This window comes from Juglans microcarpa x Juglans regia, chromosome 3D (assembly GCF_004785595.1).
Source record: "Juglans microcarpa x Juglans regia isolate MS1-56 chromosome 3D, Jm3101_v1.0, whole genome shotgun sequence".
Classification (NCBI taxonomy): Eukaryota; Viridiplantae; Streptophyta; class Magnoliopsida; order Fagales; family Juglandaceae; genus Juglans; species Juglans microcarpa x Juglans regia.
In genome coordinates, this window is record NC_054598.1 from 2,901,785 (window position 1) to 2,920,071 (window position 18,287).

Below are 18,287 nucleotides of genomic sequence, written 5' to 3' on the forward strand. Positions count from 1 at the left end.
ATACACTTTCATGGTAGTGTTTTCTCCCTTTCACTGATTCGGTTTTGGTCAGATCTATTGCACTCTGGCCACCATCAGTTGACATGCGCTCCACCGTGCCATTCTATAGCTGTCGATCTACTGGGACGAAGCATAATCTCGCCAAAAAACTCAGCACATGGCCCTCACGCGCGGCTTGTTTCTGCATGTGATCTTCACGAGCCGCCGCGCCACGATGCCTCCGCCGGTTACACACACCGTACCAGCAGATTTCCCACGTCAAGAATCTTCCAGATCTGCCCGACCTTACCTCCATACCACTGGTGCGTGGTTGCCACGCCCCACCACAAATGTGTGGGAAGACAGATGGCTGGTCGCAGATCAGTCCATCCGATGTCATGATTTTGACTATGTTATCGTTTTTCCTAATCGATGATCTTGAAAAAGGGATTACGAATCTCTAAAAAAAAAAAAATCTCAAGACAACAAACTACAGTGCATCCACAATTTTCACTGCTTTCAGCTGAGGTTCCACCGCCATCAGCGGTGGTTCTATAGTTCACATGAATATACGAACTGCTAACTATCGTCTTTCATGACAACGCCCTCTTTATAGGACATGGGTGGGGGACCAAGAAATTGGTCTTTCTTGGTCTCAAAACCCGTTTTATTTCTTTTTTTTTCCATCACTTTTGCATTGTAGTTATTATATTGGGACGTTTGTTGGGAAACTACACTCCATCCTCACATATCATTCTTTACGCTTCTAATAAAAATTTGCTTGCTCAGAAAGGGAAAAAAAAAAAAAAAAAAATTTGTGGGCATGTCGCACTTTTTGTCCAGTTTTGATCATTAATGCAGATTTTTAAAAAGTGGGCAAATTATCACAATCTTTAAGTGATTGAATCTTATAGTTAGGGTATATGTTGCAACTTTTTTAAAATCTTAGTGAGAGTATAATGTGTCATTTTAATAGTTGAACTTCAACATAAAAGACTTGTGAAGGGTACTAGTTGTATTTTATCTCTTAAAAATTGAAACTCAACGTATTAATGGAATTAACTCAAACTTCTTACTAAAAAATAAAGAAAAATTCTATTTATAAACCGACGTTGTTTACACACATAATAAAGTACTAACCTGACATAATTTTATTTAAAAGATAAATTTAAAAAAATTAAATCTTGTGAATTAAATTTTATCATTTAAGTGATCTAAATCTTATCATTTAAGTGATCTAGATGATATGTTCAGCGTTCTAACTTTTACACCTCGGCTTTAGAATAGAATATCTCAAAAACGCTTGAAATGGGTGGCCGAACCATGTTCTATGGCTACGTCATTCGTGCAATGCGGTTAATGTACTATAAGGAATGTAATATTGCTGACCAAAACTTAATAAATAACATATCACATGTGCGGTGACAAAAACAAAAAAACATTTCACATGTACGGATAGAATGTAAAACAGGAAAAAAAAAACAATTTAAAATTACAATTCCTCAAAACTTGGATAAATACATTTTGGTCTGTTGGTGACAGACTTGCCTCAAGAGTCAAGAATATAGGTATCTTAAGAGATTCTTTTACAAAAAGTTTCTTTCCCTAAAATCACAGCAAGAGACAGTATAACAACGCAGGAAGCACGTTTGTTGGGGACAGGTTTTGATCGTTCTCTGAATTTGTTGCTTAATCCAGATCGAGCGAGCATACATCTGACTTGATCCGATAACAATCATTCATATCACATCATCTACAATGCGAGCTTTTACTCCATCATCGTGTTTTCAAAGCCAAAGACATGGAAGATGAAGAAAAAACTCAAAAGAGTATAAGCCTTGGAACATATCTTTCACCGATCATTCTAGCCACCACCAGTCCAGCAGCCAATGCAGCTCCGAATAAAGCATGAAATCTCACGCAATAGTATTTGGCCATGAAGATCTTCTGGTTGTCCTGCAAGAGTGAGTTTTACAACGCTAATTTAAAAACCAAATTGAGGAAAGTAGAACGATGAAGATAAGGGTCCGGGTTTCCTCCACTTTCAGATCTCACTATCAGTATACTTCCCAGTCAATAGCGCAATTTTTTGAGCAAATTTTCATCCTTGGTTAAACAATGAGTTTGTTCCTATCCAACACCATGATTGTGGTACCGTATATAACAGTTAGATCAGAAACACAGAAGCTTGGAACCTAACGTTTGAGGCATCTTACAAGTTTATCACTGACCTTGTGGTTATCTTCGACATATTTAACAAACACTTTTCCCATGGGCAATGTAAAAGCACAGAGAAGCTGGAATAAACCATGAATGAGGAAAAGTGATGAGGAGATGGTATAAAATGAATTTTCAACCATGCAGAAAGTGAAGGAAGAGGAAACAAAAAGAAATGAAGTGCCAAATTTCCAAAGTGGGGTCATATACTACACTGATTGAAGGACTTACAATGGAAGTAAGAGGAAGAGCTTTGATTAGACCAAGAGCAAACGCAAGGACATAAAGTGCTATGACAGCCACCTTTACTGCCTTTGAACCTCTTCTGGTACCAAGCCTAACCTGCAAGCAATATAAAATACAGATAAAATAGAACCAAATATCTGTTTCTATGTCAATGTCTTAAAACATTTAAGGTCAGATGAGATTGTTCACCAGAGGGGACATTTTTCCAACTGCCTTATCTCCTTCTACCTGAATCATAAGTAATTACTGTCAACCGATACAGTCAACCAAGGATAGTCAGAATGCAGAGTTAATGTTTATAAAAGCAGAATACCTGATGGAAGTGACTACAAAAAAGGATTAGGGTTGTTGTGATGCCAACTAGGATTGATGCAGAAAGAATTGTGCCACTGATGGGAAGATGGTTCATCTTCCTGTCCATACCACTTGAAGTCAATATTATAGCTACGGAAAATGAAATCGAAACATGTTGCCCTGTAATCATATAGGCCATATAACCTTGTGCTGCCTTGCAATAGGTAGAAAGCAGTACTAGCAAATGGACCAAATGCTGCAAAGCACAGGGGCTCTCCCAATCCTTGGTAGCTTAATCGAAATGGCGGGCTCTGCAAAAGAAACAATATTGAACAGGTGTGAAAAACTGTCCTGGAAAATTTGAACCCAAAACCTGCCATAACCCACCCCAGCCCCTTGCCACTAGAAGCAAGGCCCTACGGCAACAAATAAAAAGACGTTGTTTTCCTGTACCACTAAAAAGAATGAATGACTTTAAATAGTTTCACAATGAAGAAAGGAGACTTGAAATAAAAATTATTAACAAGGCAGGATAAGGTTTTCACATTAAGGTTTTCCATCTATGCAGTATTATTATTATTATTATTATTATTTTACTTCCAAAAATCCAACATGCTTGTCTATACCTGATAAATATAACCACAAATAATTGAGCATGCTAGTAACATTATTGAACGTATACTTCCAGCCTCCATAGATGCCCAGGTCAGCCCCACGAAGCCAAGAGCAAGAAGTGAATAAGCAGCAATTAGGGTTCCTGTACGGCTTCCCAAATGCATTACAGAGCTTAATTAGCAAATTCCAATGTAAATCAACACATAAAATGAAAATTAAATAAAGAATATTCAAATATTAAATAGTCCATATGGTTTGGTTTTTGGATAGATTGATCATTTTAGTCCTTCAATCACACTTCCATTAGCCCTACTAACACGCCACATCATAACCACAAGGACTAATTTAGTATTTAACCCAATTCTGAAAAGTCATAACTTCTTACAGAAAAAGAAACTTACATGCCAACTAGGTTTACAACTGATTCTTTTTTGTTCTTATCTGCTCCAGTGTCGAAATCATAAACATCATTGCTGAAGGGATCAAGAGGAAATTAGTAAACACCATTCGATTCAGAGTATGAAAAAAAGTTGGTTTGGGAAGATGAATACTGATGGACCAACTTGGGTTGCAAGAAAATGTCATACATTCCCATATGTGTGTGTCCTTGTACCACAGAATTATGCATGTACAACAAGGTAATGATTAAAAAAAGGGAGAAAAAAAGGATATGTCATCTTTTAGTACCTACTAGACAAGTAGTAGCTCTTTATCAATTCATGACTCACCTTAAATTGAGCCATGTGATAACAAGAACAGAGGAAGCCAAGAGAACAAAAAAACGCCTAGCTGAGCATATGCCTGTCTGAAAATAAGCAGCTGCGCTACCCACCTGTTTGGATACTAACAAATTGGAGTAAGACGCAAACAAGGTGTATGACTTGAAATGCAGGGGAAACACTAATGCAGATGAGTTCATCAATGAGGTTTTGTTACCAACAGCAGCAACGAAATCAATCTTCATCGTGTGAAGGTTCCACATATGAAAAGTGAGGGGGTGGATAAATACAGGAAACTTCCTTTTTCACAAAACAGGACAAAAACATTGAGTAAGCTGTAAGCCCTTTAAAAGTTATCATCTGCGAGCAAAAGCCTTGATTATATATATATAAACTTGCAATATATTATTCAGCAAGTGCAAAAACTACACACATACTTTGAAATTATTTAGTAAGAAGGGAAAATTAGCAGGCTCACTTGATCAAAAATAAATTCATGATGCTAATGCCTATGCTCTTAAGCAATAATAATGCAACTAAAATTTTCAGAAAAAACTCACAGTGAGAGGAACCAAAGCAACAGAGTACATTGGTAATTTAACCGCCCTCCATATCAAGGTTGCCCTAGACACACCGTCTTCTTTTTCCTCTTCATTGCAAGTGCCAGAGGAGTCTGATTTACTCACCAAATATACCCATTGAGATTGGTGTCCTTTTCTGACTTCTAATTGCCTTCTATAAGTGCTATGCAAAAGTTTTCTACCATTGCATAGGAAATATGATGACCGTTCGGAGTCCAGATAATACCTACAAAATGACCAATGCCAAGTGAATGCTGAAAAACTGGGAATGAGCCCTATTCCTCTCTCTTCTACCCCAAAGCAAAATGAATTTGTGTTCCAGAGCCAAAACTATTTAAGGAGATATATATCATATTATAATCAGTAAAAGTGAAGCATGCCTTCCAAGGAGTTATCTGTTCCAAATTATAAGCAGTACAGCTTGTTACAGAGCTCTACTTTTATCGTACAAGAAACCAAATTAAATGAGCTCTAGAACAATTCAAACATACCTGGAGCTTAAATTATATTCAATGTTTTGAAGAACTATAAAAAATTAAATCTTCTAAAATGACCTTTCAAAACGGAACTATTTAGTACCTTCAAATCACACTTAAGATCAATGTAGTGCACTACTTTGCAATTCTAGCCCGACAATTTTTCATACAGTTATATTTTCTCATTAAGTGAAAAAAATTGTTTTATTTTAGCTCCGTACACTTCTCTTTTGAACAACGCTATATTCTCTTTTATAATTATTCATTATCTTTACAAGGGCAGAATATAATGATTAATGAATCTATCAAAACCAGTAAGGACGAAATGGGAAGATTTTCATTTCTTTATACAGTATTACACCTTTTTCAATTGAAAATGTAGTGCCCGAGGACTAATCAGAATGTGCATGCTACACAAAGCCATGTCTCGTAAGAACACTTGCACAATGTCTGGGAGTAAAACAAAGAGATGAAACTTGCCTTGTCATGTAACTCTGATGCAGGAAGCATTCATTTAGTTTCTTCAGACCAGACCCTGGGTTTAGGTTACAGAATGCGGCAGCCATTCGCATCTATGCATTCACAACTGTCCAGAGACAAGGATATATAAACAAGAAGAGATGCTTTTAGTCCTATTCAGCTATTTCACTGACACTTTTAACAGTTTAAAAAACACCAAAACAAAAAAATAATAACATAAGGATTTTCTGCATTCAAACGACGAATGTTAACTTGAAGCTGGAGAAAGTTCATATTGGGTCCGGTTACATAAATCATATCAATAATTACAGTACAGCATAATTTTATATTAGGCCCGGTTTTTAGGTCCAAATGGCCTCATCCATACATTTTAGATCGACATGAGCACCAAACCACCATTGAAAATAAAGATATTGAAGCACTTCCAAATATTGTAGGCATTTAGCATCTTGAACAATTATTATATTTCTTTAAACGGATCAAATCATAAGAAAAGAAGATTGTGTCACTCATCGATATAAACAGATACTGGGATTGTATCGAAGAGATAAGTACATAACAAAGAAAGTGCAACTGTTTCTGGAACTGAGCTTTCGCACAATTACTGCATCATCTCAGGAATGCAGATAAGTTTATACCAAGAAACTCGAAGGCACTGGCCGGTATTAAGCACAAGGTGCTTCTTCTTCCCAAAACACTTCTTAATGAACTTAAACTTGATAAATATACCATCCTCAAACAAGACCTCTGCTAAAAGTTAAAACAAGTGTATTACGTGACATGCTACACGCATTTCTTTCTTTTTTATCTATAGGATTACCCGGTTTTAAACACCTACAAGATTCCCATAGACATACATAGTTTTGTTTCATCAACGACATTCTCTTCAACATCGATAGAAGTAAGTACAAAACCTGGGGAACTAAAAGAAAGAGAGGTACCTTGCAATGTTACTCTGTCACCGAGAATAGGGTCATGTTTCCGAGTCTCCTTGTCTCAGAGTCTCTTCCTTCTGGTTCGTATGGGAGATGAGATAGAGGGGGAGGGGGATTGTATTACTGGTGTCTCTATGGGAGGAGAGTAAACTATAACCGGAAACGACTGGGCAGTCGAAAGTATGCAGCTCCCCGTCCACTCATGACTCAACCCATCCTGTCTATCTACAAGACAGTAATCTATCAAATGAATTACTACCCATTCAACTGTCGCCACCTAGACAGACGCCCATCTTTCTGTTCAGAATAAACCGTGCGTCATGACGACCTGTCGTTTATTACTTAAAAACATTTTTTATTAAACTGTTTTGCGTCAATTGCCTAATGGCTAATGGTACTCGGCCGGTTCTCAGATTTCCCTCCGATCTGATTCATAGCCGGAATGTAAATAGAGGGATCGGAATGACAAAATAAATACCGACTTCTCGCCTCCACCGCAGCGGCAGCCTGATATTAATCTCCACCTTCCGCCCGGCCATAATTCTGATTTCTGACGAGTCTTCATCTCATCGGCGTCAAATTTTGATAGAAAATAATAGGAGGAACAGACTGGATTTTCTGAGATTTCTTCTCCTCGACGGAGCAGTCATGGTTCACCATGTATCAAGAGAAAAGCAAGGAGAATGTTGGAAGACCTGCGTCGCCTGATCTTTGATGCAGCCCCACATGCTTCACGACGCGTGCATCTTTGCTTCCGGACCCTTTCTTTGCAGACCAAATGCAGAAGGGAAGTATAAATCCATCAAATTATCAACTAATTAAGTTAGCAATTTAACATGATATTAGGAAAAAAAAATTGGCATAAAAACAATACCTAATTAAGACTTATTTTAGTTTAATGAAAGTACTAAAATCTCATCATTACTAACACTTAAGTCTTGTTTAGATAATCATGAGATGGAATAAGATGATTTTATACTAAAGATAAAAGTTAAAAAAAATATTAATAGAATATTATTTTTTAATATTATTATTATTATTTTAAAATTTAAAAAAATTATAATAATGAAATAAGATAACGTTTATGTATCTAAACAAAACTTTAAACTAAACAAGTATTATAGGAATTTATGTTTTATGAAAATTAGGTGAAAAATGATCAATTTATCACAATTTAATTTGAAATTTTATGTCCTGTACACTAATTTATTTATCTTAATTCCACAAAACTCGTAGATATATAGACTCACTTGCAGCATGTAGTACTTACTGATTGCTGTGGTTGCAGAGAGAGTGTTTTTGGGCTTGCAATCCCTGCCATGCGTTAGGTTGTACTCTGATGCAATGAACCCAGGGACAAGTGGGTGTAGCTAAATTTTTAAAAAGAGTTCTTCTACACATCTATTTTTTTTTTTTTTTTTTTTTTTTTACACCCAAAGGCCAAATGTGCGTTTCGAATTTATTCCCCCTCCTCCACGCCCACGTTCTTCCTCCCCCAGGCAATATCAAAAGTTTCGGGGGATTTGTTAAAATGCAAAAATGAAAACGTAAAAATCAAATAAAGAAAAAATGAAAAAAGAAAGAAGAAGCAAAGCAAAAAGATGAAAGATGAAATTTTCGTTGTCTTCTTCAGGCGAGTAGTACACGCAATTAAAAAAAAAAACCCATCATTCTCTCAATGAATTTTGCATACACATCATCCATGATCAAACTCTCAAGCCTCCAGAAGAAACGCAGACTGAAAAATTAAGAAAAAAGAGAACTGATTCAGGGAGGGAGAGGCGAGAGATGGTGAGGGAGTGTGAGGCGAGAGAGGGAGCGTCGGCGCGGGGGAGAGTTGATTCAGGATTTGCGAGAGAGGGAAATGAGTTTCGGGAGAACAGATAAATTTCGAATTGGACCGGAGGCTGAACATGAACCAGTTTGCCAGATGGATTTTCGTGTGGAGTGTAAAAAGTAGACCGGACTAGGAATAGAGTTTTCCTTTTAAAAAATTACATAGTGGGCTTCTCTCTTACATATATTATATATTGCACCCACTGCCACCCATTTTATTTATGAATAAGACTAATTTTTTCTCTCTATTTTATCGCTAAATTCTACCGTTTTGATTTTTTAAGTTTAATTTTTAATTTTTTCTTAATGATTAAGAAAGTATTTTTTTAATAATATTATGATTTTTTATTTTTTTAAATATTTAAAAGTATTAAAAAATGAGAAAGTCTATTATGCCGCCCCACTATGACCGCTCAATTTGACCGCTTGTCAAAAAATTTTTTTTTAACTTAGTGGTTAAGGAAGTGATTTTAAATGTATTGGTGTATTTTTTTTATTTTTTAAAAATATTTAAATGTATTAAAAAAATGTGAAAAAAAACAAAACCACTGGGCGGCCGGTAAGAGTGGGACGGCATAGTAGCCCCACTCTTAAAAAATACATGTATGAAAAAGTAAAAAAATAAAAATAAAATACGGTAGCTTGGGAACAGTGACTGCAACGTGACTCTTCTTTATTTGGGCTGGCCCAATTATGACACGAAAAACTCAATTTTGTTTGCACTTCAATTGAATTGGGCCGTACTATTATTTTAAACTTTTTTTTTTTATTTTTATGACAAATACTGTTATTTTAAACTGATCCATAGAACAAGACTTTACACGCACCGAAAGATTGAGACAACACTGCACGTGCCGTGTTCTTTGTTTCCATCATTATTGAGCTAATTCCTAAGTATGTAGTTATAATAGGCTTTGGCCCCTATTGATTCAATATATATAAGTTATAAAGTAAACGAACGTCTCCTCAATTTTGAAGTTAATATTGGGAATGATATATATATATATATATATATATATATTTATATATATATATTTTTAAGGGGATTTTTAAGAGAAGATAAATTATACAATAAATACCAGTATAAGATAATCACGTGTGATTACCTTCCACGATGATGTACGTACGAGATTTTGAAAAGCTTAAGGTTCATGAATTAATTACGTGCATGAGTTGCTTTTGTTGGAAAAATATCATCATGTATCCATCCATGCATTTAATATTCGATCTTCACTGAGGGATCATGAGTCAAAAATAGTTCTCAATTAGGTGATGTATGTTGTCGAGAAGTACGTGTGGACGAGATATATGGTACGTATGGTCCTTATCGACTTTGTCACTTCATAGTTTGTTGGAAATCTTATTGCATTATGCATGCACCCATTCAACCACCAATATCCCATTAATTAGTCTGACGCCAGCTAGCTATAGTTGGCTAGCTGTCTCCGTCTCAGTCGTGAAGCGCATGCATGCATTAATTACCATAATAGCATTCACATGGTTTGCTTGTCAGATTAGCTGACTACGTACGTACCGGCCAATGTGCACGACACATTTTATTCGTTTCATTTCTCGTACATATACGTGTCGTCTAATTAGAAGGAAGGAATGAGATTTGAGTTGAAATGATATTCGACAGGCAGCCAAGTTTCCAATCTCATCATGATATCAACTTAGATTTTGGACATATTTCTATTCAATATTTAGCTGAACTCGGTGGAGTTTGACGTGAATCATGTACTATATTTATGAAATATCGTGTGTGTATATATATCTATATATATATATGTATGTATGTGCAGTCTAGTTGAAATATTTATGATCAATCTCGTGCCGCGAGTGGCAATGGCCTGAGTACGTACTCTGACCTATCAGGAAATAACGACCTACGAAAAACCACAAAACAACCAAAGGAGAAAAATCCCAACATCATTGCGTTTTTTGCGCGATAAAAGACAGCCACGTACACGCACTTAAACAGTACATCATTTTATTCTTTAATAAGAATGAGAAAATTAAGTAATTAACTCAACTCGATCGCGATGGCTATTTTTCCACCTGCATGAATGCAGGCCGTGCAGGTCGACCCACGTGAAACTCGTGTGAATCCCCGGAACAAGGATTTACGGAAATAACAAATTAAGGGCTGGTTTAGTTCATCTCATTTTATTTTTATAATTATTATAATTTTTTTAAATTTTCATACAAATATAATAAAAATAATTCTGCATATAATTATGAAGTGCATAAATATCGCGTAATCACTTTGAAAAAGAGTAAAATCTACTATATATTAAAAGATTAATTTTTTTAATGTGGGTCTAATATTTTATTAATTTTTTTCAAAACGATTACGTAACGGTTGTACAATTCACAATTGTAAATATATTTTCTCATACAATAAATAATTCAACTTTTTCAAATTTCAAAACAAAAATTATATTAAAAATTTATATTATAACAATATTTTATTCAACTTTCAATAAAATATCTCATATCATCTGAACTGCGTAACCAAATGAGACCTAATTGTGCAACCACAAGGTACAAATAATAATTCTTACGTTAATTTGTTCTTTTATTAATAGAAGCGATCGCATTATTCATGCTTGCATAAGTTGTGGCTCAAAGACAATTAAAACTCCTCACTTTGATATATGCAATATGTATAATGTATTCTTCTTGGCAACAGGCCGGTTCAATGATAAAGTCATTTAGGTCATTGCCTAAGCCCCCATCCTATGTAAGGCTTCCAAAAATAAAAATGAGATATTTTTTTAAAAAAGTTACAAATAAAAATCATTTCATTAAATAAAATTTTAAATAATCTTTATAGTTTTCAATGTGTGTAACGATTCATAATACTAAATTTAATATTTAATACAATGAGTTTTTTTATAAGTAGTACAAAGAATTATTTATATTTTAAATAATTTTTTTAAGATCTTACTCAATTGAGGTACAAAATCTGTATTGAGACTTCATTTTAAATTATTGTTGTAAATATAAATTCACAAAAAAATGTATTTAAATATTTTAAATAAAATCTCATTTGATTAAAAATTTTAAAAATATTTTATATAATAATTTACATCTTATTGAATTATAATTACAAATAATTACTCACTTAAATTTTGATTTAACCTTCAATTTGTATTCAGCCTCCGCTGCTAGGCGGTATTGGTAAAAGTGGGACCCGTTTCGAAGACTTTAAAGTTAGTTTGTGTCCTCGACTCCTCGAAGTCAAGAATTGGAGAGGTGACCATTGAGCATCGATCTCCATGCAACTGATAATTAATTTGTAAGTTCCATCACGTGTCTTAGTACTCCAACTACTTCGTCCGCAATATGTATGTAAACTATGGCCTACATGCCTTCAATTTAGTGAATTAATATCGTATAATTCATTTCCACGAATCCTGATCATCTAGTCTTCTACCATGGTATTCCAGTTCATGAAGAAGTAATATTAATTTTATACACGATTCGTTTCGTAATATTATTATAAATTATTTTATAAGAATTTTTGTTCTTTTAAAAATATATGATCAATGTGAAAATATTGTGAAAAGAGTAATGATGTCTTTATATCAGGAAGCGTCCCGATGTAAAACCATCAGGAAGTCATAAACAGTCCCAAACTTCTTATTATACATACCTGCAAAATGTTTTGCACAAACACGGATCGGAAACGTTGGCATCGGATAGTACCTGGCCTTGCATGCCGCGTGCTGCGTAATGAATTAATAAAAATTTTAAATGCAATTTTTTTTGTATATTTCTTATACACTTCATTGATGTAATTGATTGCGTTATTTTTGTTAATATAAAATAATTATTTAATTGGTCAATCACGTTAATAGAATACATAAAGAATAAATAAAAGTGACTTTATGTAATAAAATTCATTGACTAATTAAATTCCACGCGTGAAACACATGATGGCTCCTGAATCTTTAAGTACTGAGCAGCTAGCTCCATGGTCTCCAAGCACTGCCTTTAAGCACAGGAACAGCAGTGGCCAAAAATTACCCTCCCACACATATACATGCAAATTTCGCCATGGCTTCCCTTCTTCATGACCCAAACGGCAGTCATGTCTCGGTACCTAACCAAAACTCAACAGCTCCACGCTCTACTTCTTTTGAAGTAGAAACCGTCAGTACTGTTCCAATGCAAACTAACAGATCAGGAGGAAGCGTTGTGAGATCAAGTAGTATGTCGTCGACGAAGGAGGGTGTTTTCTTGACATGGGAAGACTTGTGGGTGACTGTTCCCAATGGCAAGAGCGGTAGCAGATCGATCCTTGGGGGTGTGACTGGTTATGCTCGACCAGGCGAACTCCTGGCCATAATGGGTCCTTCTGGTTGTGGCAAGTCTACCCTCCTTGATACATTAGCAGGTAATTAAATATCACGTTAATTTATGTGTTTTAACCATGCATGCTAGTTGAAGACTTGTGCTCCAAACTAGCCGGCCCTCTTCACTAGTAACTGGGATCGATGCTTGTCACTTATTGTATAACTCAGAAAAAGCCATGCATAAATATTGTATAATTTGTATTTTATGTTGCAGGGAGATTAGGTTCAAACACAAGGCAATCAGGAGATATTCTAATCAATGGCCACAAACAGGCGCTGGCTTTTGGAACGTCGGTACGTAAGAGAAACTTTCAGCAAAGACTGATAAATTTCATGAGAAAATGTAAAGCTTACTGATATTACTTCAACTTTACCTGATCTTAACTTAGGCGTACGTAACGCAAGATGACACTCTGATGACAACTTTGACGGTCAGAGAAGCCGTGTACTACTCAGCTCAGCTCCAATTACCAGACTCCATGTCAAAGTCAGACAAGAAGGAGAGAGCAGACGTGACAATCACAGAAATGGGCTTGCAGGATGCAGTGAACACAAGAATCGGTGGGTGGGGAGCCAAAGGCATCAGTGGTGGGCAAAAGAGAAGAGTCAGCATTTGCATAGAGATACTAACACGCCCCAAGCTTCTTTTTCTTGACGAGCCAACAAGTGGACTTGATAGTGCAGCATCATATTATGTGATGAGCAGAATTGCAAGGCTGGATCAAATGGATGGAGTTGGAAGGACCATAATTGCATCCATCCATCAACCCAGCACTGAAGTCTTCCAACTTTTCAACAATCTCTGCCTTCTGTCTTCAGGGAAAACTGTATATTTTGGTCCTGCTTCCGCAGCAAATGAGGTACGTAGGTACCTTTATATACGTTTATTATCATGTTTGTCATGAAATGTATTTATTTGGTTTTGTAAGGTGTAACTATATACGTCCTCGCTTTCATTTCCATGCAGTTTTTCGCTTCAAATGGCTTTCCCTGCCCGAGTCTACAAAATCCATCTGATCACTTCCTTAAAACCATAAACAAAGATTTTGACAAGGTAAGGCCATTAGGAAATCATTTTTGCTTATATTTGATTTCACCGTAATAAAAATGAGTATTTATGATGGATTATTTATGACGAGAATGATTATTTATAACAAAAATAAATTCATTTTAACAAAAACTAATTATTTTTATAAAAAATAATTGACCAGAAATAAGCAGTTTATTTATAATGTTTCGTAAAATATATATACATATAGATTGTTGAAATGATCTATGGGTGGTTTAATATTTAACGCGGACTTGGTTTCATACATGTTTCTGTATATAGGCCGCACGAGCATCGATCTTTTGATCTTAATCGTATACGTACACTATTATAAGAAAAATAGTATTTATAATGAATTATATGCCACGGAAATGATTATTTATGATAAAAAAATACTCAATTTAATAAAAAAATAATTATTTTTGCATGAAATAATTAGCTACAACTGAATATTTTTATTATAGTGACGTACAATTATTTACCAAAATCTAGAAAATAATATTGATTTCCTCTAGAAAAAATATATCTTTCGATCTAATTTTTACTTCAATCATTTGTTAGGATCTTGAGAAAGGTTTGGGTGGAGCAGTACCTACGGAGGAAGCAATTAACACTCTTACAAAGGCATATAAATCATCTGAAATTTTCGTACAAGTTCAAAGACAGGTAGCAGAAATATGTAGACAGGTAAGGATCAAGCAACCAATTTCGCTAGTATAAAGCATCTTTCCCAAATTATATATATATATATATATATATATATATATATATATTGATATAATTTTTTTTTTTTAAAAGTGAATTTAATTATCAATTTTTTTTTAGTGGTATTTACGTAATTTGCATATTTAAGACTTGTCGGTAGTATTATTCTATGTAAATCATATATTTTTTTCTACTAAAAGGGAGGATACGCAATTAATTAGGAATATTATTACTTGAAAACCAACATTAATTAATTATTATACACGTGACCATCGATCTTAATTTTCAGGCAAGGGGTGCACTGCTCATGTTTGTCGCTTCATTCCTAACTTTCAGGGCCATCGGTGGATTCCCTTCGTTCGTGGAAGACATGAAGGTTTGCTTTGACGACTGATCAGTACTACTTTTAATCAATAGATTTTACACATATTCATGAAAAAGTAAAGGCAACTAATTATTGTATAAATTGCCAGCCAGCTGTTTGTAATTAATACCAATGTTCATCATGTGTCGTTTATCCAGATATTTGAACGAGAAAGATTAAATGGCCACTATGGCACCGCAGCCTTTGTAGTTGGCAACACATTTGCTGCAGTTCCATACCTGGTACTGATATCACTTATTCCCGGAGCAATAACTTATTACCTTCCTGGTCTTCATAAGGGAGCTGAACACTTTTTATACTTTGCCATCGTCCTATTTGCTTGCATGATGTTAGTTGAGAGCCTGATGATGATTGTTGCAAGCATTGTGCCAAATTTTCTAATGGGTATAATAGTGGGTTCGGGAATTCAAGCGTTTATGATCTTAGGCGGCGGGTTCTTTCGGTTGCCAGGTGATCTTCCAAGACCATTTTGGAAATATCCTTTATACTACGTCGCTTTCCACAAGTATGCCTACCAAGGATTGTTCAAGAACGAGTTTGAAGGTTATCATTTCCGAACAACGTTCAAGCCGGAGGCCGGGCAGCCAGTACCATCAGTGGTGAACAGATTCTGAGAGACAGATGGCAAGTGGAAAGTGATTATTCCAAGTGGGTAGATCTTGCTATATTGTTCGGAATGGTAGTTTTGTATCGACTTGTGTTCTTGGGCATGATCAAGAGCAATGAAAAGATGAAGCCTATTGTAAGAGCTTTATTGTCAGTGCCTTCAAAGAAAACATCAACCCAGGTGATGGTGAATCCCTCTGCTACTCCCTCTGCTACACCTTTACATGGGATCAGATTCAGTCTCATGTGTAGCATGTAATTGGTAATTTTAAGAAAATAATTAATGAAGCTATACTAGCTCATGTACTATATATAACAACACAATTTCATCTTATTTTGATCATACTAAGTAGTATGTGGCATATTCATCACCATGACGAATGCAATAAATGATCATTTAATAGTGATAAATGTGTCATATCATACTTAGTGGGATGGTAGTATGGTGTATAAAATTTTTCATTAAGATATATCACTGTCTTCTACTGGCTAGATATATATCAAGGTCTGCCACATAATAAAAAAATTGTTTTTTTTTTTTATTATTATTAAAGAAGAGGACAATACCTCAATTTTATTGATAGCTCTCATTTATGGCCGAAGAAAACCGCAGTTACATCCATAGATACATGAAGAGTACAAACATTCAAAAAATTCCAAACCTAAGTATCAAAAAATCTAAGACTCCCAACTAGAATACAATATACCCAAAAAGAAAATGCTTAACAAAAAATATATAAAACTAATCTAAACACCTGCATATAAAGTTAGCATTTACTAGGAAACACCTTACGAGATTTGCAAATAAGGAAGATCAAGTTTATCCATGCGAAGAAGGCCTCTTAAATTGCTTGGCAGTCTATCTCTATCACATGTCCAATCCATATCTAAACCCGCAGCTCCACTCTTGGCAAGAGAATCAGCCACCGCATTTCCTTCTCGAAAAATATGTTTCACACAGTACTCCATAGACTCAAGGTAGACAAGTAGCTTATCCCAAAAATCCTCTAAATACCAAATATTACAATTACCCCTAGTGATCCAATCCACAAGAATTTGGGAGTCAATCTTAATTTCTACCCTATGAAAGTCGAGTTGATAGCACATCCGAACCTCTTCCAATAAACTCTGCATTTCAGCAAAGTTATTAGAGCCCTGACCTAAGAAGACAGAATAAGCCGCACACAAATTACCATTCTCATCCCGAGTAACACCCTTTCTCCTGACGACCTAGGATTACCAAAACTACCTACATCCGTATTAAGTTTAACCCAACCCTGTTGAGGCTTATGCTATCTCACCACACGAACCTTCTTAGGAATAGGAAGTAAAACCGAGATCTCTAACTGATTTAAAATAGCCACATCCTGATTAGGTAACCTCAACACTTTCATGATCATTTGCATAATCTGGCGAAACCATAATTTTATAGTATGCCAAATAGACTCAACCATTTCAATCTTATCTTTAAATCTAGCTTTGCAACACCTCTGCCAAAGTTTCCAAGAAATTATCGACGAGAGGAGACAAAAAACAGTCCGTAATTGAGAAGACTTACTAGCAAGACGAAACAAAAAATTTATTTGCTCCTGCCAAATGTGAAGATACCCATATGCACCCCTAACTGAGTCACAACCAGACACCAAATTTGACAAGCAAAGTCACCAGTACAAAGAATATGGTTAAGGTCTTCAATGTAACCTGTAGCACAATAATTACATTTAGAGACAATGGGAATATCAACCATTTTAATCTTATCATTAACACTCAAACAGTTATTGGAAGTCTTTCACATCATAATAGAAATTTTCTTAAGAAGGTTATTATGCCAAATCCACTAAGCCCAAGGTAAAAGGTAGTGCTCGAACGCAATTCCAAACACTTTTTGTAGTAAACTTACTATGAGAATCCTTCAACCAAACTAACACGTCATGCCCTCCCTTACGACTAGCCAATAAATTAATCAGATCAGAAGCTTTTTGATGACCCACTGGGCGTTTCAAAAGAGGAATATTTCACCCATTTTCAATGTGACACTCTTTAATCTTAAGTAAAGGGTTATAATGACCATGCAGAGGGCCCCCCTCCTCCCAATTATCAAACCAGAAGGAAATATCACCCTCTCTTACAGGATAATGACCATGTAGACACCAATAAAAAAACCGTTTATTTGTGACTAACTATTTTTTGTGAAAATGATTTTTTCTTGTTAAGAAGAGTTTGTTTTCATGGTAAATAATCATCATCGTCACAAATAATCTCTTATAAATGTTCATTTTTCTTGTAGTACAACAGTAGATTTTTGTATCAAAATCAGTTTTTTGTTTTTTTTTTTTTTTTTCGTTTTCGTTAATAATTATTAGCGCCTGCCATTTTGTTGAAGGCCGGTGCATCAATACTTAGCATTCCAAATAACAATTAATAATTAGGGTAGAAATGAGATGCTTGCAAGCAGTGCTCGGAGGTCTTCATCAACTCATGATGACAAAGTACACTACATATATATATTTATATATATATATATATATATATATATATCAATATTGTCGTTTAAACTTTGGTGGGTTTTTTCCTTGTAACAAAATTCAACGATATCCCAAAACGATTGGAGAGGCATATATATAAAGTTAAGTGGTAATTCATAATTCATTGATTAAATATCTCGATCGTGGTTCTTTCGTAATTTATATGTAAGGTAGGTGTGAAAAGGAAGAAATTGAAAGAATAGTTGACGATGACGAATAATATATATATATATATATATATATATATATATATATATATGCGCTTCTAGATACATGAAT

The 18,287-nt window shown here is 35.0% G+C and overlaps 1 protein-coding gene and 1 pseudogene across 1 annotated transcript; one reads left to right on the top strand and one right to left on the bottom strand.

Moving 5' to 3' along the window:
- Positions 1 to 1,464: 1,464 nt before the first annotated feature.
- LOC121255430 (2-carboxy-1,4-naphthoquinone phytyltransferase, chloroplastic) lies at positions 1,465 to 7,310 on the bottom strand. The gene is made up of 12 exons (XM_041155735.1): positions 6,549 to 7,310; positions 5,608 to 5,713; positions 4,631 to 4,877; positions 4,080 to 4,183; positions 3,753 to 3,824; positions 3,363 to 3,501; positions 2,941 to 3,047; positions 2,756 to 2,855; positions 2,632 to 2,670; positions 2,428 to 2,538; positions 2,211 to 2,276; positions 1,465 to 1,935 (listed from the first exon to the last, which is right to left on the bottom strand). Exons 2-12 carry the CDS (start codon positions 5,697 to 5,699, stop codon positions 1,801 to 1,803), a joined length of 1,212 nt encoding a protein of 403 aa, XP_041011669.1. The 5' UTR covers positions 5,700 to 5,713; positions 6,549 to 7,310; the 3' UTR covers positions 1,465 to 1,800.
- Positions 7,311 to 12,354: 5,044 nt separating this feature from the next.
- On the top strand, positions 12,355 to 15,780 carry LOC121255520 (annotated as a pseudogene).
- Positions 15,781 to 18,287: the final 2,507 nt, after the last annotated feature.